Source organism: Heterodontus francisci, chromosome 2, assembly GCF_036365525.1.
Source record: "Heterodontus francisci isolate sHetFra1 chromosome 2, sHetFra1.hap1, whole genome shotgun sequence".
Taxonomy (NCBI): domain Eukaryota; kingdom Metazoa; phylum Chordata; class Chondrichthyes; order Heterodontiformes; family Heterodontidae; genus Heterodontus; species Heterodontus francisci.
In genome coordinates this window covers 159,917,771-159,939,600 of record NC_090372.1, presented here as the reverse complement: position 1 = coordinate 159,939,600, position 21,830 = coordinate 159,917,771, and the positions used below count along the sequence as shown (strand labels likewise).

The window sequence follows — 21,830 nt, the reverse complement described above, 5'->3', positions numbered from 1 at the left end:
ACCTAAAACCATTGGACTACTTAGGGCAGAGGAATAATACCATGACTGCTAATATGCAGACTTATATGTTTCAGTTTGCTCAAAAATTAGTTGTATCAATTGAAATGAGATAGGGATACAACACCTCAGAGAAAGAGACCAAACCAAAGATATTACTCTGAAATGTGTTTTCCAGGTGTAATAAGATATATAAATAAATAGAAAAATAAAGATAAAACAATACTTTGGGCCAAGCAAATGCTGTGATATATCCAAAATCATGGTGCATGATAGTCTTTAAGTAACCCATATGGCTGATGATTTTGACCAACAATAAAGTTTTGCAATAAATTTCTTTGTCAAAGAAAATCCATGAGCTTCATGCATTTACTGATGGAGAAAGCAGGGAGGCAGTTATAGTACAGAAAAGTTCACTAATGTCCTTTAGGGAAGGAAATCTGCTGTCCTTACCTGATCTGGCCTACATGTGACTCCAGACCCACAGCAATTTGGTTGACTTTTACATGCCCTCTGAAATGGCCGAGCAAGCCACTCAGTTGTATCTAACCGCTACAAAGTCAATAAAAAGGAATGAAACCGGACGGACCACCCGGCATCGACCCAGGCACCGGAAACGACAATGGCAAACCCAGCCCCGTCGACCCTGCAAAGTTCTCCTTACTAACATCTGGGGGCTTGTGCCAAAGTTGGGAAAGCTGTCCCACAGACTAGTCAAGCAACAACCTGACATAGTCATACTCACAGAATCATACCTTACGGACAATGTCCCAGACACTGCCATCAACATCCCCGGGTATGTCCTGTCCCACCGGCAGGACAGACCCAACAGAGGTGGTGGCACAGTGGCATACAGTAGGGAGGGAGTTGCCCTGGGAGTCCTCAACATTGACTCTAGACCCCATGAAGTCTCATGGCATCAGATCAAACATGGACAAGGAAACCTCCTGCTGAATATCAGCTACCGCCCTCCCTCAGCCGATGAATCAGTACTCCTCCATGTTGAACAGCACTTGGAGGAAGCACTGAGGGTGGCGAGGGCACCAAATGTACTCTGGGTGGGGGACTTCAATGTCCATCACCAAGAGTGGCTTGGTAGCACCACTACTGACCGAGCTGGCCGAGTCCTAAAGGACATATCTGCTAGACTGGATATGCGGCAGGTGGTGAGGGAACCAACAAGAGGGGAAAGCATACTTGGCCTCATTCTCACCAATCTACCTGCGACAGATGCATCAGTCCATGATAGTATTGGTCGGAGTGACCACCGCACAGTCCTTGTGGAGATGGAGCCCCACCTTCACATTGAGGATACGCTCCATCGTGTTGTGTGGCACTACCACCATGCTAAATGGGATAGATTTTGAACAGATCTAGCAATGCAAAACTGGGCATCCATGAGGCGCTGTGGGCCATCAGTGCCAGCAGAATTGTACTCAACCACAATCTGTAACCTCATAGCCTGTCATATCCCCCACTCTACCATTACCATCAAGCCAGGAGACCAACCCTGGTTCAATGAAGAGTGCAGGAGGGAATGCCAGGAGCAGCACCAGGCATCCCTCAAAATGAGGTGTCAACCTGGTGAAGGTGCAACATAGGACTATCTGCGTGCCAAACTGCATAAGCAGCATGCGCTAGACAGAGCTAAGCGATCCCATAACCAACGGATCAGATCTAAGCTCTGCAGTCCTGCCACATCCAGCCATGAATGCTGGTGGACAATTAAACAACTAACTGGAGGAGGTGGCTCCACAAATATCCCCATCCTCAATGATGGGGGAGCCCAACACATCAGTGCGAAAGATAAGGCTGAAGCATTTGCAACAATCTTCAGCCGGAAGTGCCAAGTTGATGATCCATCTCGGCCTCCTCCTGAAGACGCCAGCATCACAGATGCCAGGCTTCAGCCAATTCAATTCACTCCACGTGATATCAAGAAACGACTGAATGCACTAGATATTGCAAAAGCTATGGGCCCTGACAATATTCCGGCAATAGTACTGAAGACCTGTGCTCCAGAACTTGCCGCTCCCCTAGCCAAACTGTTTCAGTACAGCAACAACATTGGCATCTACCCTGCAATGTGGAAAATTGCCCAGGTATGTCCTGTACACAAAAAGCAGAACAAGTCCAACCCGGCCAATTACAGCCCCTTCAGCCGACTCTCAATCATCAGTAAAGTGATGGAAGGTCTCATCAACTGTGCCATCAAGCGGCACTTGCTTATCAATAACCTGCTCAATGACGCTCAGTTTGGGTTCTGCCAGGGCCACTCAGCTCCTGACCTCATTACAGCCTTGGTTCAAACATGGACAAAAGAGCTGAACTCAAGAGGTGAGGTGAGAGTGGCTGCCCTTGACATCAAGGCAGCATTTGACCGAGTATGGCATCAAGGAGCCCTAGCAAAACTGAGGTCAATGGGAATCATGGGGGGAAACCCTCCACTGGCTGGAGACATACCTAACACAAAGGAAGATGGTTATGGTTGTTGGAGGTCAATCATCTGAGCTCCAGGACATCACTGCAGGAGTTCCTCAGGGTAGTGTCCTAGGCCCAACCATCTTCAGCTGCTTCATCAATGACCTACCATCAATCATAAGGTCATAAGTGGGGATGTTCGGTGATGATCGCATAATGTTCAGCACCATTCGTGACTCCACAGATACTGAAGCAGTCCGTGTAGAAATGCAGCAAGACCTGGACAATATCCAGGCTTGGGCTGATAAGTGGCAACTAACATTCGTGCCACACAAGTGCCGGGCAATGACCATCTCCAACAAGAGAGAATCTAACCATCTCTTCTTGACATTCAACAGCATTACCATTGCTGAATCCCCCACTATCAACATCCTAGGGGCTACCGTTGACCAGAAACTGATCTGGAGTAGCCACATAAATACCGTGGCTACAAGAGCAGGTCAGAGGCTAGGAATCCTGTGGCGAATAACTCACCTCCTGACTCCCCAAAGCCTGTCCACCACCTACAAGGCACAAGTCAGGAGTGTGATGGAATACTCTCCACTTGCCTGGATGGGTGCAGCTCAAACAACACTCAAGAAGCTCGACACCATCCAGGACAAAGCAGCCTGCTTGATTGGCACCCCATCTACAAACATTCACTCCCTCCACCACCGACGCACAGTGGCAGCAGTGTGTACCATCTACAAGATGCACTGCAGCAATGCACCAAGGCTCCTTAGACAGCACCTTCCAAACCCACGACCTCTACCAACTAGAAGGACAAGGGCAGCAAATGCATGGGAACACCACCACCTGCAAGTTCCCCTCCAAGTCGCACACCATCCTGACTTGGAACTATATCGCTGTTCCTTCTCTGTTGCTGAGTCAAATTCCTGGAACTCCCTTCCTAACAGCACTGTGGGTGTACCTACCCCAAATGGACTGCAGCGGTTCAAGAAGGCGGCTCACCACCACTTTCTCAAGGGCAATTAGGGATGAGCAATAAATGCTGGCCTGGCCAGTGACGCTCACATCCCATGAATGAATCAATAAAAAAAAAGCTGGGTTTACCTTTGCTTTCAGATTATTGTCAAGTAGTGGGCAGTTTTAGCAGAGGAGAATTATCCCTAGAAAACAACAGTATAGTGGCTTTATTTGTTTACATGGATCATTTAGTGGTTCAGGACCTTATAGCACGTAACTTCTCATTATCTGGACTTTTAAAGCTGTAGTCATCGAGAAGGTACTGGAATTGCAGGAGGCATGATCACCTACCCTGTAGGCTCCCTTCATAGTGAGTATTTTTCACACACCACAGGAACTTAGCCAACTTTGACTGGTTTTGAGGAAACTACATTCTGGGCCCACCCATGAAAATTTGCTGCTGATGACATGTTGGGTGGTAATACTAGACCTCCTGCTCCTGCCTTTTATAAAGCCCCACAGAAAGTAGTTCATTTCCCCCCCAAGTTTTGCAAAGTTCTCTGCTGTAATCATCACAATTTCCCTTCTTCTAGAGCCAAGCCCTGCAGCTTCTGGCATCTTTAAGGAAGGACAAGTACAGTTTATTGCCTTTTATTGATAATCTAGTTGTTTTTCCTGCAGCTTTAAATATGTTATTTTCCAGGTGCAAGTTCAATTGCTGCTCACCAGGACTTGATTCCACGTTGCTTTAACTTCAAGGAGGCTGGGAGTCTAGTAATGATCAGACAAGTCTTCCCCCTTTTAGGGCATAAATTAAAGGTTCTCAGTCTTCAAGGTTATCAGACTTAATCAAGAAAAGAACAAATGCTGGAGATACCCAGGTAGTCAGTGGGTCTGTTTTGTCACACAAATAATCTTCCAGAAAATAGTTCTTCTCCATAAATGCAAAACATTTCTTTAGCCAGGTTGGTAAAGAAATAGAAACATTTAGCTTAGCATCATGGAACCAGCTTTAGTGTAATAAAGAACTTGATACCTTTCACTTAATGACGAGGACTCAGCCTCAAAAAATATATAATGTTATAACCTGGTGCTCTGGCTTTGAGCCAGAACCCTATCTCAAATATAAGAATACAATATCATTAGGACATGCACACCTCAGTTGCATCCCATGGACTCTACCTCTTCAGTAAAGAAAATATTTTTAAACCCTAAGAGCACTGTATAGATGTGGTTTCGGATAAAATTAGTTTCAGTAAACAATATATTTGATATTTGCATAGCCAGCTGACAGAGGGAAGCTTTCCTTATACCTTGAGAGGTGGCAGGGGTGGCGTAGGGAGAAGTGGCATGTCATGGCGAAGAAGAGATGAAATTGATCACCCAACCACAGACAGCTTGAAAAGTCGGTGTTTAAACTAAATAATGAACCACCCTATTTTACTTGATCCAAAGATAGAGTAGATTTTAAAACCATGCAAGATTTCTCCTTAAGCTGCTGTTAGTTTCATTTGATTGTGGATATTGTTGCATCCACACTTTATCAGCCTATCATTGATCAGACCAGGCTCATAGATGTCACTGAGTAGATGCAGAAAATGTATTGTTTTTACATTCACAAAACTCGGGATTTTAGGAAGTCCCAATGGTTAGTTGTGTTAAGCTGTTAATTGCGTATCGATGATTTGATTGTATGCAGGTGAAGGGTGTTAATTGAGGTCTTAGTTGAGCACTTATAAGCAGACACTCACTGAGACTGGTGGAAGGTTTTGAGTGAGGCGCTATATATTTGTAATCCTTTTATTCTGCACAATAAATGTGAAACTGAGTAAATATAGGCTCCAGCATTCTCCTTCCATAACAAGCTTTATGGAGTTTAACAAGTTGTGTCTTGTACAATATGACCTTAGTTAATTCAATACTAAGCAGCATATAGTGTAATGGCTAATATTCTCCATTGTTGCTATTCCATTCGAAAATATTCCAGTAGTAGTTAAGGGCCATTCTACTCATTTTGTGACTATTTCTTATGCCTACTTCAGTTAGATTTTCAGTGCCTACAAGGCAGCTATTTGGAATAACACATTACTGTTTAAATGTGGCCAGTATCCAGGACTATGTGTTTTGGCAGGGTTTGGAACATTCTTCTTAGGGCCTCCCCTTCTTCTAAATTTTAATATCCTAGGAGCCATGCCAGGATAAGTGACAAAGAAAGCAAGATTGCCAGAATTTGTCACATTGAGGTAGATGATCAGCCACGATCTAACTGAATGGCAGATCAGGCTTGATGGGCTGAATGGCCTACTCCTGCTCCTATGTTCCTATGAACATACCTTTTAAAGTCCTTGGCATTCTTTGAATGACAGTATCCGTCATAAGCAATGATCCCTTCCAAGCATCCTCTCAGGTCATGTTGGATTTCTTTTTCGGGTTGCTGAGATATTTTTGGATAAAGTCAGTTCAAAATAAACTGGTTTTCAATTTTTAAATGGAGTTCTGCAGGACATGGTTTTACCAGAACCAACCAACATTGGCCAAATTCCTATGGTAGAAGAATGTGAAGTGACAATGAATCTAATCCCCAACAGTCAGTTAATCAGTCTGTCAGCCGTTGCTGCTTCACTGGGTTTTCAATTCTAAACCATTTGGCAACTGAGCTGGTGGCATACTCAACATGTATCAGGTGACATCTTGAAACTAATGCCAATAAGGTTACAAGTCAGATTAAAGGGCACCTTACTGCATTGGAAAAATAATCGTCCAATTTCTGCAAATATCTGTACTTGATTGAGAGGCAAGCAAATGCTGCACTATAGCCAAAATATTCTGCAATGTTGGATGTAATGCAGCATCTGCTGGTCTCACTGTTTCTCATTACAAGAGCAAAATAAGCTCAGCTACAGGAAGGGGAAAAAAAGTACCCTTTGAATTCCGTGCTTAGTACAATCAATTCCCTAACAGAAGTTTAGCTACAAATGCTCAGTGTGACCATTGTTCTTTTGGCATCTTTAGTTACTATATTAAACTCAACAGATTAGTGGAAATCTAGTACAAATTAACATTGATCTTTTATCATTGCAAATTTTACTTAGAAAGCTCTTTTGCTTGGCTTGAAATTTAATATACACTATTTCCATTGTTAAGCTTGAAAACACTTCTGCTTGACATTTCTTGTCCTTCACATTATTCAAAAGGACAGTTCAACATCACATACTTAGTGCCATAGTCAATCAATCTCACCTTTTGCCAATTTCAAATGGAAAGCTGGCAACTTACACTGACTACTGCAGTCAGCTACAGAAGGGCCGTGCAGAAAGAGAAAGACACCAGGAGGAGAAACAAGCATATATAAATGCTTACCAGAAAGCAGAGCAATTGGAATGATTGAAAAAATAGAAAAATACCAAGAGTAGCAACTATTGACAAAAATAGCAACCAATTTAAACATTTAATTGGGGGGGATAAAGAAAAAGTCTTTAAAAAACACATCAGCAACATACACATTTATAAAACTAAAGAATGATAAAATTATGGTCCTGTTGAGAGTCCATAGTGTATTCTGTATTAGGGTTATACAAGGATTAATTAGACCCTCATTATAACGCACTATCTGGCTGACACCCAATCATCAGATCACTGTTGTACATTGTAGTAGCGTGGATCAACTGCTGTTTAAAGAAGTCCTGGGTTCTTTGTAGAGTTAATGAATAACTCGTTTATTATATAACTATTAACGCTCTCCACAAGCCTGTCCAGCCAGCACACTCATGCTGCTTCGAGCTTCTTCCCAGCTGACTATTACATCATCACAACAGTGGGAGGGGTTGGTTTACTTTCACTGTCCCAAACATTAACCCTTTCAGGCCCTTATACTACATCTCCCCCCAAGTCTTTGTCTCTATTTACTTTTTATATACATTTATTCACTTAGACTTCACATACTACCCCATCTCCCCCCAAGTCTCTGTCCCTCACAAATTCAGCTTATCAGGAGGCTTCACGACTCTCCCCAATTGTATTCTTATTGGGTTCGGAAGATCGGTAGCCTTTTTGGACAACTTAGAAGGCCTTGACCAATGTAGGTAGTATCCCGTTGACTCTGTGTTTCTTGATCATCATCTGGTTGTCCAGATAAATGATTGATTGTTGCTTCTGTGAAATAGGGATAATGTTTTGCCTATTTTGTCATAGAATACTCTGCCGTATGTACCAGATAAAACCTCTGATAATTTTCATTTTATTGGATGACAACACCTTCCCATTCTAGGTCTCATATCCATACCTTCTCAACCTCCTTTAACTGAGATAAGTTTCTGGCATGAAATCTTTTGTTGTAATTGCGAGCTTGTTGGTTCCTGTAATGCTTCTCTCTACCTTGGACTTTTTGGTAGTCATTGACTTCTAGCCCTGGAAGTAGTTTTCTAGACAAAAATGGGAAGTTTGGGTTTTTAATCTTCCTCCCCATCAATAGCTCAGAAGGTGATTGTCCACACAACAACTCAGTAGATCGATGGTTAATCAATGCGGTTGGAAGATCTTCATTCTTCTTCAACAACACCTTTATGGTTCTTACCCCTCTTTTGGCCTCGCCATTTGACTGAGGATATCATGATGAACTCGTGAGATGTTCAAATCCCCATTTTCTTGCAAATTGTGTGAAGTATTCATTTGCGAACTGTGGTCCATTGTCTGACACGACTTCGTCAGGGTTACCTTGCATTGCAAAGGTCTCCTGCTAGTTTCGGATAACAGTTTCTGTTGTTGTTAAGTACAACCTTTTCACTTCAATCCATCGTGAGAAATAACCGATCACGATTATACAGGAGTTTCCGTTGTACCTAAATAAATCCATCCTTAGCCATTCCCAGGGTCTGGTTGGAAATGTTGTTGTAATCAGAGGTTCTCTCTGTTCCAGTCTATGTATTGCACGTACTTGGCAGTTCATGACCATGTTTTCTATGTCTTTGAATATTCATGGCCACCACCCTGATGACTTTGTTCTGCCCCTGTGGCCCTGATGTAGACGTTCCAAGATATCTGATCTGAGTGAACTCTGAATTTTTTAAAAATTCTTTCATGGGATGTGGGCGTCACTGGCCAGGCCAGCATTTATTGCCCATCCCTAATTGGCCTCGAGAAGGTGGTGGTGAGCTGCCTTCTTGAACCGCTGCAGTCCATGTGGGGTAGGTACACCCACAGTGCTGTTAGGAAGGGAGTTCCAGGATTTTGATCCAGCGACAGTGAAGGAACGTCGATAAGTCAGGATGGTGTGTGACTTGGAAGGGAACTTGCAGGTGGTGCTGTTCCCATGCATTTGCTGCCCTTGTCCTTCTAGTTGGTAGAGGTCGTGGGTTTGGAATGACTTGTCTGTCATTATACACCAGCAAATTGATGATTGTGAAGTGTTTTCAGAATTCACAGAACATTTTTATGATCTCACCACTAGGTTCTCAAGGCCAACCCTGTGTGCAGTACTGACGCATACGAACACATTCTCCATCCTGTTTTTGGGCGTGACAAATTTCTTGCAGTTTCTGTATACTTGCCAGCCACTATTGTGCAGTATATTGTGAATATGACTCTCGTCCACAAAGTTCACACCCTGTTGAGTCAGATGGTCTACTGTTCTTGATAGTGCATCAGTGGAAGTTTGCATCTTTCCCTGAACGTATACGGTCTCATATGTATATCGCATCAATCATAAGCAGAACCTCTGAATTCTTGGAGTCAATTTTGTAATCTCCTTCTCATACAGTAAGAAAACTAACGATTTGCAGTCTGTCTGAATGATGCCTTTCAATCTCATAATGTAATCAGAGAACCTCTCGCAAGCTCACATGACTCCAGGTGCTTCTTTTTCAATTACTGCATATCTGGTCTCTGTCTCTGACAAAGCTCTTGATGCATAGCAGATTGGTCTTTGACAATCATCAGGCTGCTCTTGGAAAAGGACTGCCCCTAACCCTGTGGATGAGGTGTCTGCAGAAATCATTGTTGGTAGTGTAGGGTTATAGCATGCTAAGATGTCAGGTGATATGAGCATTTCTTGATGGAATGCCTGCTCTTGATGTGAACTCTAGCACCACACTTGATCTTTTTTTGTCTTAATGGCTTGGTTACCTGCACTAGATGCGGTAAAAATTTAACTAATAGATTCAGCATTTCAAGAAATCTTTGGAGCTGTTGAACAGATGGAGCTGGAAACACATTAAGAGAGTGAGAGGAGCCAGAGCAGCCCGAGGAGCAACAGGACCGGAGGTTTCAAAAAGCGCGCCAAAACCCGTGAGAGAGAGAGAGAAAGAGAGGAGCCAGAGCAGCCCGAGGAGCAAAAGGACCGGAGGTTTCAAAAAGTGCGCCAAAACCCGTGAGAGAGAGAGAGAGAGAGGAGCCAGAGCAGCCTGAGGAGCAGCAGGACTGGAGGTTGCAAAAAAAACGCGCCAAAACCCGTGAATTACCTTTTGTTTTGGCGGACCAGGGGACTGCTGGGTAAGTAAAAACCTATATATTTGGGCAGTGGCTGAACCCTAGACACTACACGTGTAGTGTCTCCCACCCGCCCTCCTCCTCTAACCAAAAAAAAAGAACTCTGGTGTGTTGATAAAGTAAGCATTTTTATTTCTTCTGTTTCGTGTGATTGGTTAAAAATTTACTTTCTTTTTTTTTACTTTCTTTTTTTGATTTATCTATTAATTGGTTATTTGAAAAAGACCATAGCAGAGAAGTATCAGAAAGTATTTAACTCATAAATTTATATAAAGTAATAAAGTAATTAACTAAGTAGAGATGGCTGGGCAGGTGATGTGCTGTAGCTGTATGATGTGGGAGCTGGCTGACCCCATTGTCAACGGCAGGGACCACATCTGCAGCAAGTGTTGGTTGCTGGAAGAACTCCGGCTCAGAGTTGATGATCTGGAATCTGAGCTTCAAACACTGCGGCACATCCGGAAGGGGGAGAGTTACCTGGACGTTTTGTTTCAGGAGGCAGTCACACCTGGTAGATTAAGTAATTCAAATTCAGTTAGTGATCAGGGACAACAGGGTGTGATTGCAAGTGATGCAGGTAGGGGGATCCTGAGTTCAGGAGTGGAGGAGCCTCAGCCTTTGACCTTATCCAACAGGTACGAGATACTTGCTCCCTGTGTGGATGAGGAAAAGGGCTGCGGGGAGGATGAGCCAACTGACCATGGCACCATGGTGCAGAAGGCCATTCAAGAGGGGGGAGTAAAAAGACAAGTGGTAGTTATAGGGGATTCTATAATTAGGGGGATAGATAGTATCCTTTGCAAGCCGGATCGGGAGTCCCGCATGGTGTGTTGCCTGCCCGGTGCCAGGGTGCAGGACATCTCTGACCGGCTTGAAAGGATATTGGAGTGGGAGGGGGAGGATCCAGTTGTTGTGGTCCACGTTGGGACTAACAACATAGGCAAGGCTAGGATGGAGGACCTGTTTGGGGATTATAAAGCACTAGGAACGAAATTAAGGAACAGGTCCTCGAGGGTCATAATCTCCGGATTACTGCCCGAGCCACGTCCAAATTGGCTTAGGGATAAGAATATTAGGGAAGTAAACACGTGGCTAAGGGAGTGGAGTGGGAAAGAGGGGTTCCATTTGATGGGGCATTGGCATCAGTTTTGGAACTGGGGGGATCTGTACCGATGGGACGGTCTCCACCTGAACCGATCTGGAACCAGTGTTCTAGTGAAACGGAAAAATAGGGTGGTCCCTAGGACTTTAAACTAGTGACTCGGGGGGAAGGGAAAGGGAAAACGACAGGGAGTATGATGGTAAATAAAAAGGGAAGCAGCAGGCTAACATGTGTGCAGGAGGGTTTAAGTTCAAGGCAGACTATGAAAGAAGCAGAAAGGAAGGATAACTCAGGAGTTATTATTAGAGATGTTGGAAATCATGAGGGTAAGAAAGCTAGCATAAAGGCACTTTACCTGAATGCTCGTAGCATTTGTAACAAGGTTGATGAGTTAACGGCACAAATCATCGCGGATGAATATGATTTGGTAGCCATTACGGAGACATGGTTACAGGTTGGTCACGACTGGGAGTTAAATATCCAGGGGTACCAGACTATTCGGAAGGACAGACAGGAAGGTAAGGGAGGTGTTGTAGCTCTGATATTCAAGGACGACATCAGGGCGGTGCTGAGAGATGATATAGGTTCTATGGAGAATGAGGCTGAATCCATTTGGGTGGAAATTAGAAACTCTAAGAAGAAAAAGTCATTGATAGGCGTAGTCTATAGGCCACCAAATAATAACATCACATTGGGGCGGGCAATAAACAAAGAAATAACTAATGCCTGTGAAAATGGTACGGCAATTATCATGGGGGATTTTAATCTACATGTAGATTGGTCGAACCAGCTCAGTCAGGGTAGCCTTGAGGAGGAGTTCGTTGAGCGTATCAGTGATAGTTTTCTTGAACAGTATGTAATGGAACCGACGAGGGAGCAAGCTATCCTAGATCTAGTCCTGTGTAATGAGACAGGAATAATTAATGACCTCATAGTTAGGGATCCTCTTGGAAGGAGTGATCACAGTATGGTTGAATTTAAAATACAGATGGAGAGTGTGAAGATAAAATCCAATACCAGGGTCCTGCGCTTGAACAAGGGGGACTACAATAGAATGAGGGAGGACTTGGCTAAAGTAGACTGGAAACAAAGATTTTATGGTGGGACAGTTGACGAGCAGTGGAGGACTTTCAAAGAAATTTTTCAAAGTGCTCAGCAAAAGTATATTCCAGTGAAAAGGAAGGACTGGAAGAAAAGGGGTAATCTGCCATGGGTGTCTAAGGAAATAAGGGAGGCTATCAAATTAAAAGAGAAGGCATACAAAGTGGCCAAAAACAGCATGAAACTAGAAGATTGGGAAAACTTTAAAGGTCAACAGAAAGCCACAAAAAGAGCTATAAAGAAAAGTAAGACAGAACATGAGAAAAAACTAGCACAGAATATAAAGACTGATAGCAAAAGTTTCTATAAATATATATAACGAAAAAGAGTGGCTAAAGTAAATGTTGGTTCTTTAGAGGATGAGAAGGGGAATTTAGTTATGGGATATGATGAAATGGCCGAGGCATTGAACAGGTATTTTGTATCGGTCTTCACAGTGGAGGACATTAATAACATGCCAGTAATTGACAAAGAGACGAACGTAGGTGAGGACCTGGGAACAATCATTATTACGGAAGAGGTAGTGTTGGGCAAGCTAATGGAGCTAAGGATTGATAAGTCTCCTGGCCCTGATGGAATGCATCCCAGGGTACTAAAAGAGATGGCGGGAGAAATAGCAGGTGCACTGGTGGTAATTTTCCAAAATTCGCTGGACTCTGGGGTAGTCCCAGCAGATTGGAAAACAGCAGATGTGACGCCACTGTTTAAAAAGGGAGGTAGACAAAAGATGGGGAATTATAGACCGGTTAGCTTAACCTCTGTAGTGGGGAAGATGCTTGAGTCTATTATCAAGGAAGAAATAGCAGGGCATCTTGATAGAAATTGTCCCGTTGGGCAGACGCAGCATGGGTTCATGAAGGGCAGGTCATGCTTGACAAATCTTTTGGAATTCTATGATGACATTACGAGCAAGGTGGACAACGGGGACCCAGTGGATGTGGTGTACCTAGATTTCCAAAAGGCCTTCGACAAGGTGCCGCACAAGATAAGGATGCATGGCGTTATGGGTAAAGTATTAGCATGGATAGAGGATTGGTTGACTAACAGGAAGCAGAGAGTGGGGATAAATGAGTGCTATTCTGGTTGCCAATCAGTCACTAGTGGTGTGCCTCAGGGATCGGTGTTGGGACCGCAATTATTTACAATTTATATAGATGATTTGGAGTTGGGGACCACGTGTAGGGTGTCAAAGTTTGCAGATGACACTAAGATGGGTGGCAGAGCAAAGTGTGCAGATGACTGTGAAACTTTGCAGAGGAACATAGATACATTGAGTGAGTGGGCAAAGGTCTGGCAGATGGAATACAATGTTAATAAATGTGAAGTCATTCATTTCGGTAGGAGTAACAGTAAAAAGGATTATTACTTGAATGGTAAAAAGTTGCAGCATGCTGCTATGCAGAGGGACCTGGGTGTCCTTGTGCATGAATCGCAGAAGGTTGGTCTGCATGTACAGCAAGTAATTAGGGAAGGCAAATGGAATTTTGTCCTTCATTGCTAAAGGGATTGAGTTTAAAAGCAGAGAGAGGTTATGTTGCAGCTGTATAAGGTACTGGTGAGGCCGCACCTGGAGTACTGTGTGCAGTTCTGGTCTCCTTACTTGAGAAAGGATGTACTGGCACTGGAGAGGGTGCAGAGGAGGTTCACTAGGTTGATTCCGGAGTTGAGGGGGTTGGCTTATGAGGAGAGACTGAGTAGATTGGGATTATATTCATTGGAGTTCAGAAGAATGAGGAGGGATCTTATAGAAACATATAAAATCATGGAGGGAATAGATAAGATACAAGAAGAGAGGATGTTTCCACTGGCAGGTGAAGCTAGGACAAGAGGGCATAGCCTCAAGATTAGAGGGAGAAGATTTAGGACTGAATTAAGAAGGAACTTCTTCACCCAGAGGGTTGTTAATCTATGGAATACCTTGCCCAGTGAAGTAGTTGACGCTTCTTCAGTAAACGTTTTTAAAGCTAAGGTAGATATCTTTTTGAACAATAAAGGAATTAAGGGATACGGTGAGAGCGCGGGTAAGTGGATCTGAGTCCACGAAAAGATCAGCCATGATCTTATTGAATGGCGGAGCAGGCTCGAGGGGCCGGACGGCCTACTCCTGCTCCTAGTTCTTATGATCTTATAATAGCTCTTGTCTTTTGTGGGTCTGCCATTTTGCTGTTGTTACTTATTATATGTCCCAAGAAATTAATTGACGTCTTGGAGAATTCACACTTGTGGTTAAATGTGAGTCCTTCTTCCTGTAGACGACTGAAAACTGCTTTTACTCTCCAGTCATATTCTTCGATGGAAGCTTCATGCACCAGGATGTCATGCATGTGACATATCACCCCTTTGAGGCCTTGCAGAATGTTGGACATGGTCCATTGGAAGATTTCAGGTGCAGAAGTTATACCAAATGGTAAACTATTGAAGCAAAAATCTTCCAAACGGTGTGATAAATGTTGAGAGTAATCTTGACATCTCGTCCAACGGAAGCTGCCCAAAGCTACTATTTGTGTTGAGTTTAATGAACATTATGTTTTTTTGGATAGCTTCGCTAGGCTTTTGTCTATCAATGACATAGAATGAATTTCCCTTTCCACTGCTTTGTTAAGCTGTGTTAAATCCACACAAATACAGAGAGTGCAATTTGGTTTCGGAGCTGGAACCATAGGCGAACACCACTATGTTGGTTTTGTGACAGAGAAATGACTCCCATTTTGGTAATCTCCTCCAGCTGATTTTGTGCTTGGTTCATAAATGGATGTGGTATCTCTCTGACTGTAAAGATACATACTGGTATGGCATCTTCTTTTAGCATAATTCTATACTCTGTCTTCAGCCTTCCTAGACCCGAGAACAGTTTGGGATAGTCTGCTTGAAAAGCGACTGTTTGTCTTTGGCTGTTTGACTTCATCTACCTTTTTGAGTAGATGTAGGTATAAGCACGCTTTTCTGCTTAACAGACAAATTCTTGTTTTTTTTTTAAAGGCTGCGTTTACTGACAACGCAACCGCTAGGTGGTGCAGTACTTGCAAATGCAGGCTCTTCAACTGGGGAACGTCAGTGTCTGTGACGTTCAGGCAGCTGCCAGGATTAAAGATGGCGCTGCTCAATTTATCACAGGAAATGCTTATGGCTAGATCGTTCCAAAAAACTAACCTTACATTAAGTTGGATGGATGCCCAGTAATATACTACCATGTAGTTATAAGATATTAACTGTAATCCTCAGATCCATTTAATATTCCAGTAATCCTATTAAATACTAAAGGAATTTTATGATTGAATTTCCATTGGAAGATAGTGAATTGGTACCCCGATCGATGGAAAAGAAAATCAGGCAGAGTATAAAATGTGCTGCCAATTCGTTGGTGATTCATTTATATGACTGATCAGGACGAATTTCACCTGAACGCAGCTACTAGTACCCGCCCCACTGGCCGCTCTCCCCCTCGGCAACTCGCTTTCTCCACCTCCTCCCCACCGGCCACTTCTTCCCCACCAGCTGCATGCTCCAGACCTCGCTGCTCCCCCCCAACTCCCCTGGCCAATTGTTCTCCGCTCCTCACTTTGTGCCACCCTGCTCACCGGTCACTCGCTCGCTCCCCACTGCACCGCCCCCCCCGCCCCTCCATACGCTAGTTATAGGTGGCGCCGCTTTCCTCCTCCCGGCCACTCGCTCCCACATTTGAACAGTCTTCACATGCTGCCCAAAGAAGCAAGCCAGGCTGAAAGGGGTGAGGTAAGAGCGTGGCCGAGAGGAGGGAAGTGGTGCGGCCTACAGCTAGCCACTGGGGGGGGGGGTTGCGGCGAAGTGGGGAACGAGCTGCCAGAGAGTGGCGTGGCGCAAAGCGAGGAACAATCAGCCAGGGGAGTGGGGGGGAGATAAGAGGTCTGGAGCAAGCGGCTGAGTGGAGGAAGTGCCGAGGTCTGCAGCGAGTTGCCGAGGGGGAGAGCTCCAACCTCAAAGTCTCCCATTCAGCCGCTTCCTCCGTGACACTTTATCGCGCTTGCGCGAAGATGGACCGAGCGCGGATATGCAACGATGTTGGCGCTGCGCGATATCATCCTGTGCATGCGCCACTTACTCCAGGCAAGATGTAGCTGCGCATGTGCGCAACGTGGAGCACTCGGATGACGCCAGTGGGCCGCTGCTTGTCAGGAGTCATTTTGTTTTTTTTAAAAAGCATTTAGGGTTTACATAATCTGCCTTCCTTTATATTGGAGAGTTGCTTGTAGCTTACCCTTCACCATCAGTTGGATTCATCCTGGATCATATAACTGTGTATCCACTGGTTGTAAGCAATGTCTCATCAGTCATGGCTCTTGGTCTGACAGAACTGTGACACTTGCACCTGTGTAAATTTGAAATTAGTAAATATGTCCATTGACATTGATGTCTGCCGTCTAAAATCCTTGATTGGGGTTGTTAATTTCCCCTAGGAAGTCTCCTGGTTTATCATCCACTGGAAGTTGTTCCACCTCATTCACCGCTCTATGTGTAAAGGCTTTTTGTTTTGTAAATCTGAGCATTCTGCTTTATTAGCAGAACACTGATCATGTCTGTGGGTCTTTTTGGCTCCACAGCGCGAGCACAGTTTCACGGTGTCTTGCATCCTCTCACCTGTGTGTGCCTTCTTATCTGGAGATAGCTTTTCCATTCTGGGCTTCAGGAACTGGACCGTCATCGGATTTATTTCTGATCCAAGGCCTCTCTTCAGGCCTCAGAATAGCTCTGTTTTGTCTTTGGACTTCTGCCTGTCGCACCATCTGAATCGTTTCCTCGAGTGCGAGGTCGTCTTACGACTGCAAGAGGTCTGACAAGGACTCATCAGCTATTCCCACTACTATTCAGCCCCTAACCAACTCAGACTTTAGTTCTCCATACTTGCATCCCTCAATCTCTACAAATCATTTAACGAAAACATCCACGGATTCGCCTACCTTCTAGACTCCCTTATTAAATTTTGCTCTTTCCAGGAACTTATTACTTGTCAAATTAAAATATTTGTCGAATGCTTGCAGCATTTCTTCAAATTTGTCCGAAGCTATATTTATGCCTTGCCTTACGATTACGTCATCAGCAGTGGCACCCACGGAGTATAAAAGAGTATTAACTTGCTCAGCCTCTGATTTAGTGTGTAGCTGAGAAGTTATTCTAAATCTCAGAAATCTTTTTCTCCACACTGACCAATTCTGTATCCAATTGGGTTCTTCCCAATTCTGGAAGCTTTCAGGCATCATATGTTTCAAATCCATTCTTTGCTAGATATTTTTTTCTTTTAATGTGTTCCTTTTTTTTTTAAAGAAATTTTGTTTTTTCATTTAGGCTTGCTTGCTTTAATGGAGGCATCCCCACTCGTTTCAGGGATTTCCTGCTTTTTTCCGGAGTTCCAACACTTCTCAGGGGCTTCTCGCTCTTTGCCCACGCAGACAGCCCAAGTAAAGGATTTGGGGATTTTTTGTGCACAGTGCACCGTTAGAAAATTACTTCACCCTTTGCAAAGGGTTTCTTACCCAATCCCTGACCATCGGTACCATGACTCACCCGATTGCTGGATTCTGCTTGCAGACCACCATCTGAATGCCTGCACGGCTGACTTCGTCTCTTTCTTCGGCTATGGAGCAGCTCTGGAGCTTGTCGCAGTCTCCCTTCGAGGTCTGCCGTTTTCTTGGCGCTACTGTACGAGGTGAGGTCTTTCACTAATTTCTGGCTGTTTTCACCGTTGCGCCATGTTGTGTATTGTAGTAGCATAGATCGAGTGCTATTTAAAAGAAGTCTTTGGTTCTTTGCAGGGCTAAAGAATAACTTGTTTCTTACATACAACTATTTACACTCTCCACAAGCCTGTCTAATCAGAACACCTTGTGCTGCTTCTAGCTTTTTACCAGCCTAACACCCATGTGACTAATACATCATTATCACTACAGTGGAAGGGGTTTACTCTCACGGTCCCAAACATTAACCCTTTCAGGCCCTTATATTACAATCACATTGGGTCTAAATGTATCTGGTAAAAATGTAAAATGTGGATCTGAGATATAAACAACCTTTAGGTACAATTAAACAGCTTGTACAGTCTCACCAAACTGAAGGCGGGTTACTTCATCCAGCTTATGCTGCAGAGTAACTGATTTTACAAAAACAGAAAACGAGAATATTGGTATAATCAATACCACAGGGAAATGGAAATCTCCAAGTTGAAGTTAGGCATGGTTTTGGACTGTTGATCTTCAGATTTTAGAATAAAATCAACGCATTTACTGAAAACATCAAGAAGCATTGGTTCAATAACAAAGAATTAAGGGACATGCCTCAAAAAAAACTTCACTTTCAATTCCATCTTTTCCCTTTTCTTTCATAACATACCCTCTTGTAGCCTCCTTCAGAAAGTAGGATGAATGACACAACCCAGATTCTGAAATCCTTTGTAACTATCTGCAATATCACTGAAATATCCCAACATGAGATATGCCCGATGGAGAGTGAGCATTAAGCGTTTCTCCTCCTGCTGGGGCATCTTGCCATACAACTGACAAATATCGATAGATTAAGTGAATGGCCACAACTGTGACAAACGGATTTCAACATAGAGAAATGAGAAGGTCATCCACTTTGGACGTAAAAGGGATAGAACAGGATACTTTCTAAATGGCAAAAAGCTAGAAGCAGTGGAGATCCCAAAAGATTTGGGGGTCCTGGTACACAGATCATTAATATATCATAAACAGGTACGGAAAATAATCAAAAAGGCTACTGGAGTGCTAGCCTTTATAGCTAGAGGACTAGAAAACAAGAGATAGAAATCGTGCTTCAGCTTTATAAAGCCCTGGTTAAACTACACCCGGAGTACTCCGAGTAGTTCTGGTCACTACACTTTAGGAAGGATATATTAGCCTTGGAGGGAATGCAGCATAGGTTTACCTGGACATGAAGAGTTAAATTATGAGGAGGGATTACACAAACTAGGGGTTGCATTCCCTGGAACTTAGGTGGTTATGGGGTGATTTGATCAAAGTTTTCTCGATATTAAGGGAACAGATAGGGTAGTTTAGTTTAGTTATACAGCACTGAAACAGGCCCTTCGGCCCACCGAGTCTGTGCCGACCATCAACCACCCATTTATACTAATCATACACTAATTCCATATTCCTACCACATCCCCACCTGTCCCTATATTTCCCTACCACCTACCTATACTAGGGGCAATTTATAATGGCCAATTAACCTATCAACCAGCAAGTCTTTGGCATGTGGGAGGAAACCGGAGCACCCGGAGGAAACCCACGCAGACACAGGGAGAACTTGCAAACTCCACACAGGCAGTACCCAGAATTGAACCCGGGTCGCTGGAGCTGTGAGGCTGCGGTGCTAACCACTGCGCCACTGTGCTGCCATTAGATAGAGAGAAACACTCTCCCCCCTCTCCCTCCCCCCTGGTTGGGAGTCAGGGGGCATAGTCTAAAATTCAGAGCCAGATCTTTCAGGAAAAAAAATTAGGAACACTTCTACATACTAGGGGAAAATTTTATGTGGGCGACGGGGGTTTCGGCCACCGGCAGACGTGCAGGCAAGAGCCCCATTTCATCTCCTCTGGGGCAGGCCCGCCACATTATTTGCCAATTAGGCACTTAAGTGGACAGCAGCAGGCCTTCCCTGGGATTAAGGATCCTGGCGACGGAAATCCTGCCTGCTGAGAGCTGTGGGCCAATCAGAGGCCGGCAGCTCTTTTACTGAGCAGCGCCACTACAGAGTCAGCGGCTGCTGCTGGTACAGTGCACACCGGAGGTGAGGGACCCAAACCATAGGTGAATCAGGGTGGGAGGTGTTCCGCAGGGTGGGGGTTGCGGGGTGGGCAGCAAGGGCAGGAGGGTGGCTCTCAGTGGGGCCCCCCCCCCCCCGCCGACATTTCCCGAAGCTGGGTGCCTCGATCAGGTACTAAGTGCCTTTTAATGAAGAATCTCCCCCAACCCTGAACCTGACAAGCATCCCGCACGGGTTTGCTTGGCATGTTCCCTGTGTGGCAACAGACGCACCCACCGCTGGGCTAATACTGGCGGCAGTGGGATGAGGCCCTTAATTGGGCATTAATTGCCAAATTAAGGGCCTCAATTGGTGGTAGGGTGGGAAGGCTGTCCATGGGCCTTCCTGCCACAGACTTAACTGGGGTCCCCCATCCGCCACCATCCTGCCCAATTAAATGCTCTGCCTGCCTCCAAACCCACTGCAGGAAATAGCCTAAAATTCCCCCCATAGTGTGGCAGAAGTTTGGAACTCTCTTCCACAAATGGTAATTGATACTAGATTAATTGTTAATTTTAAATCGGAGATTGATAGGCTTTTGTTATCCAAAGGTTTAAGGGAAATGGGGTAGAAGCTGGGGATATGGAGTGAGGTCCCAGATCAGCCATGATCTCACTAAATGGCAGAACAGGCTCAAAGGGCTAAATGGCTTACTCCTGTTCCTATCAAGCTCACTTTCTGTAGTGAAGTCAACCAGCCCAGAGTAGGGGGCAAGTACTTCATAGCCACGGTAAACCCTGCACTAACTACAGTGGCCCAATTAAGTGAGGAAACAAGTGTTTGAAAATATTTATGGACAATTTTAAAGACAAATCCTAACAATTACACAACACAAGTAATTAAAAGTCTTGGGAAACAGGATAAAAATAAATAGAACCAAGAGGAAGAACAGTGCATATAAGGATGGAAATAAATAAACTTGCTGGAAGCACAAGAAAAGGAATGTTTTGTTTTCTACTTGCCAAGAAAAGTTTGCAATAAGAAAAACAAATATATAACCTTCTGTAACATCTTGGCACTGCACTTGGAAAACAGACAAACAGTTAGCTCTCCTGTTTAGTTTTCAAAATTTTGACAAAAATTATCTGGATTTCTTACCAATTTTCTTATCAAACTTCCATGCTGGGAGAGCATCGTCATGCTTCAAGGGGCTTTTGGCTGGCAAGGGAATGGTCACACAGATAGGGCCGTTCACTTGGATTTCAGTTCCATCGCTATTCAACAGATGAACACTCACTGCTGTAACAGGGGTCAGGTTAAATCTGCTGCTGTTTCCTGTAAAATGGAAGATAGCATTGGCAGTAATAAAAAGATTAAACACATCATAATATATAGCGGGAAACAAAGAAAATCAGTATGGTTACAATGCTTTGTTATCTTTGCATTGATAGGGCAAACTGCTCGTAGGATTAAAGAAGCGAGTTATCTTCAATGTTCAGAATGTGGATAACGTACTAGTTGTCACTATCTATCTTCTCTCCTTTAAATTGGACATAAAATTCTGCCAGGTGAAGATACAGGTCACAACGTACAACATAAGTATGTACAATTACACAAATGGACTCCTCCAGGCATCTGCATTTCTCAATAACTGCTCCATTCTGCACTGAACTATGACTGACTCACTAAATCAGATGCACACTAATCATCAAGATAGACATCATTTACACACTTAGAATGCAACGCAGTGTTAACATTTTCAGTTAGCTGAAAATTATCATATCACTAACAATCAGATTAACACTCAAAATACAGTCAAACAAATCTCCCAACTCATCCAATCAGACCAATTAAAAAAAAATCACTAGCAGTTCTATACTAACTAGATTCACATTGTAACAAAAAGCATATGCCCCATTAATGATGAACAGTAATCAGTATTGTTACATTCATGTGAGGAGGGTTTGAAGAGCTCCCCTCGTTTCCCTCTCCCTGTTTGACCACAATGGGTTTTTTCCTTTTGAAG

The 21,830-nt window shown here is 43.9% G+C and overlaps 1 protein-coding gene across 2 annotated transcripts in view; it reads right to left on the bottom strand.

Annotated features, from left to right (window-relative positions):
* fam171a1 (family with sequence similarity 171 member A1) overlaps positions 1-21,830 on the bottom strand; it is a 263,890-nt gene that overhangs the window by 36,779 nt on the left and 205,281 nt on the right. For both annotated transcript variants that reach the window (XM_068012841.1, XM_068012851.1), the window contains exon 5: positions 20,963-21,139. In XM_068012841.1, coding sequence (XP_067868942.1) covers positions 20,963-21,139 — 177 coding nt within the window. The remainder of the gene's footprint in view (positions 1-20,962; positions 21,140-21,830) is intronic.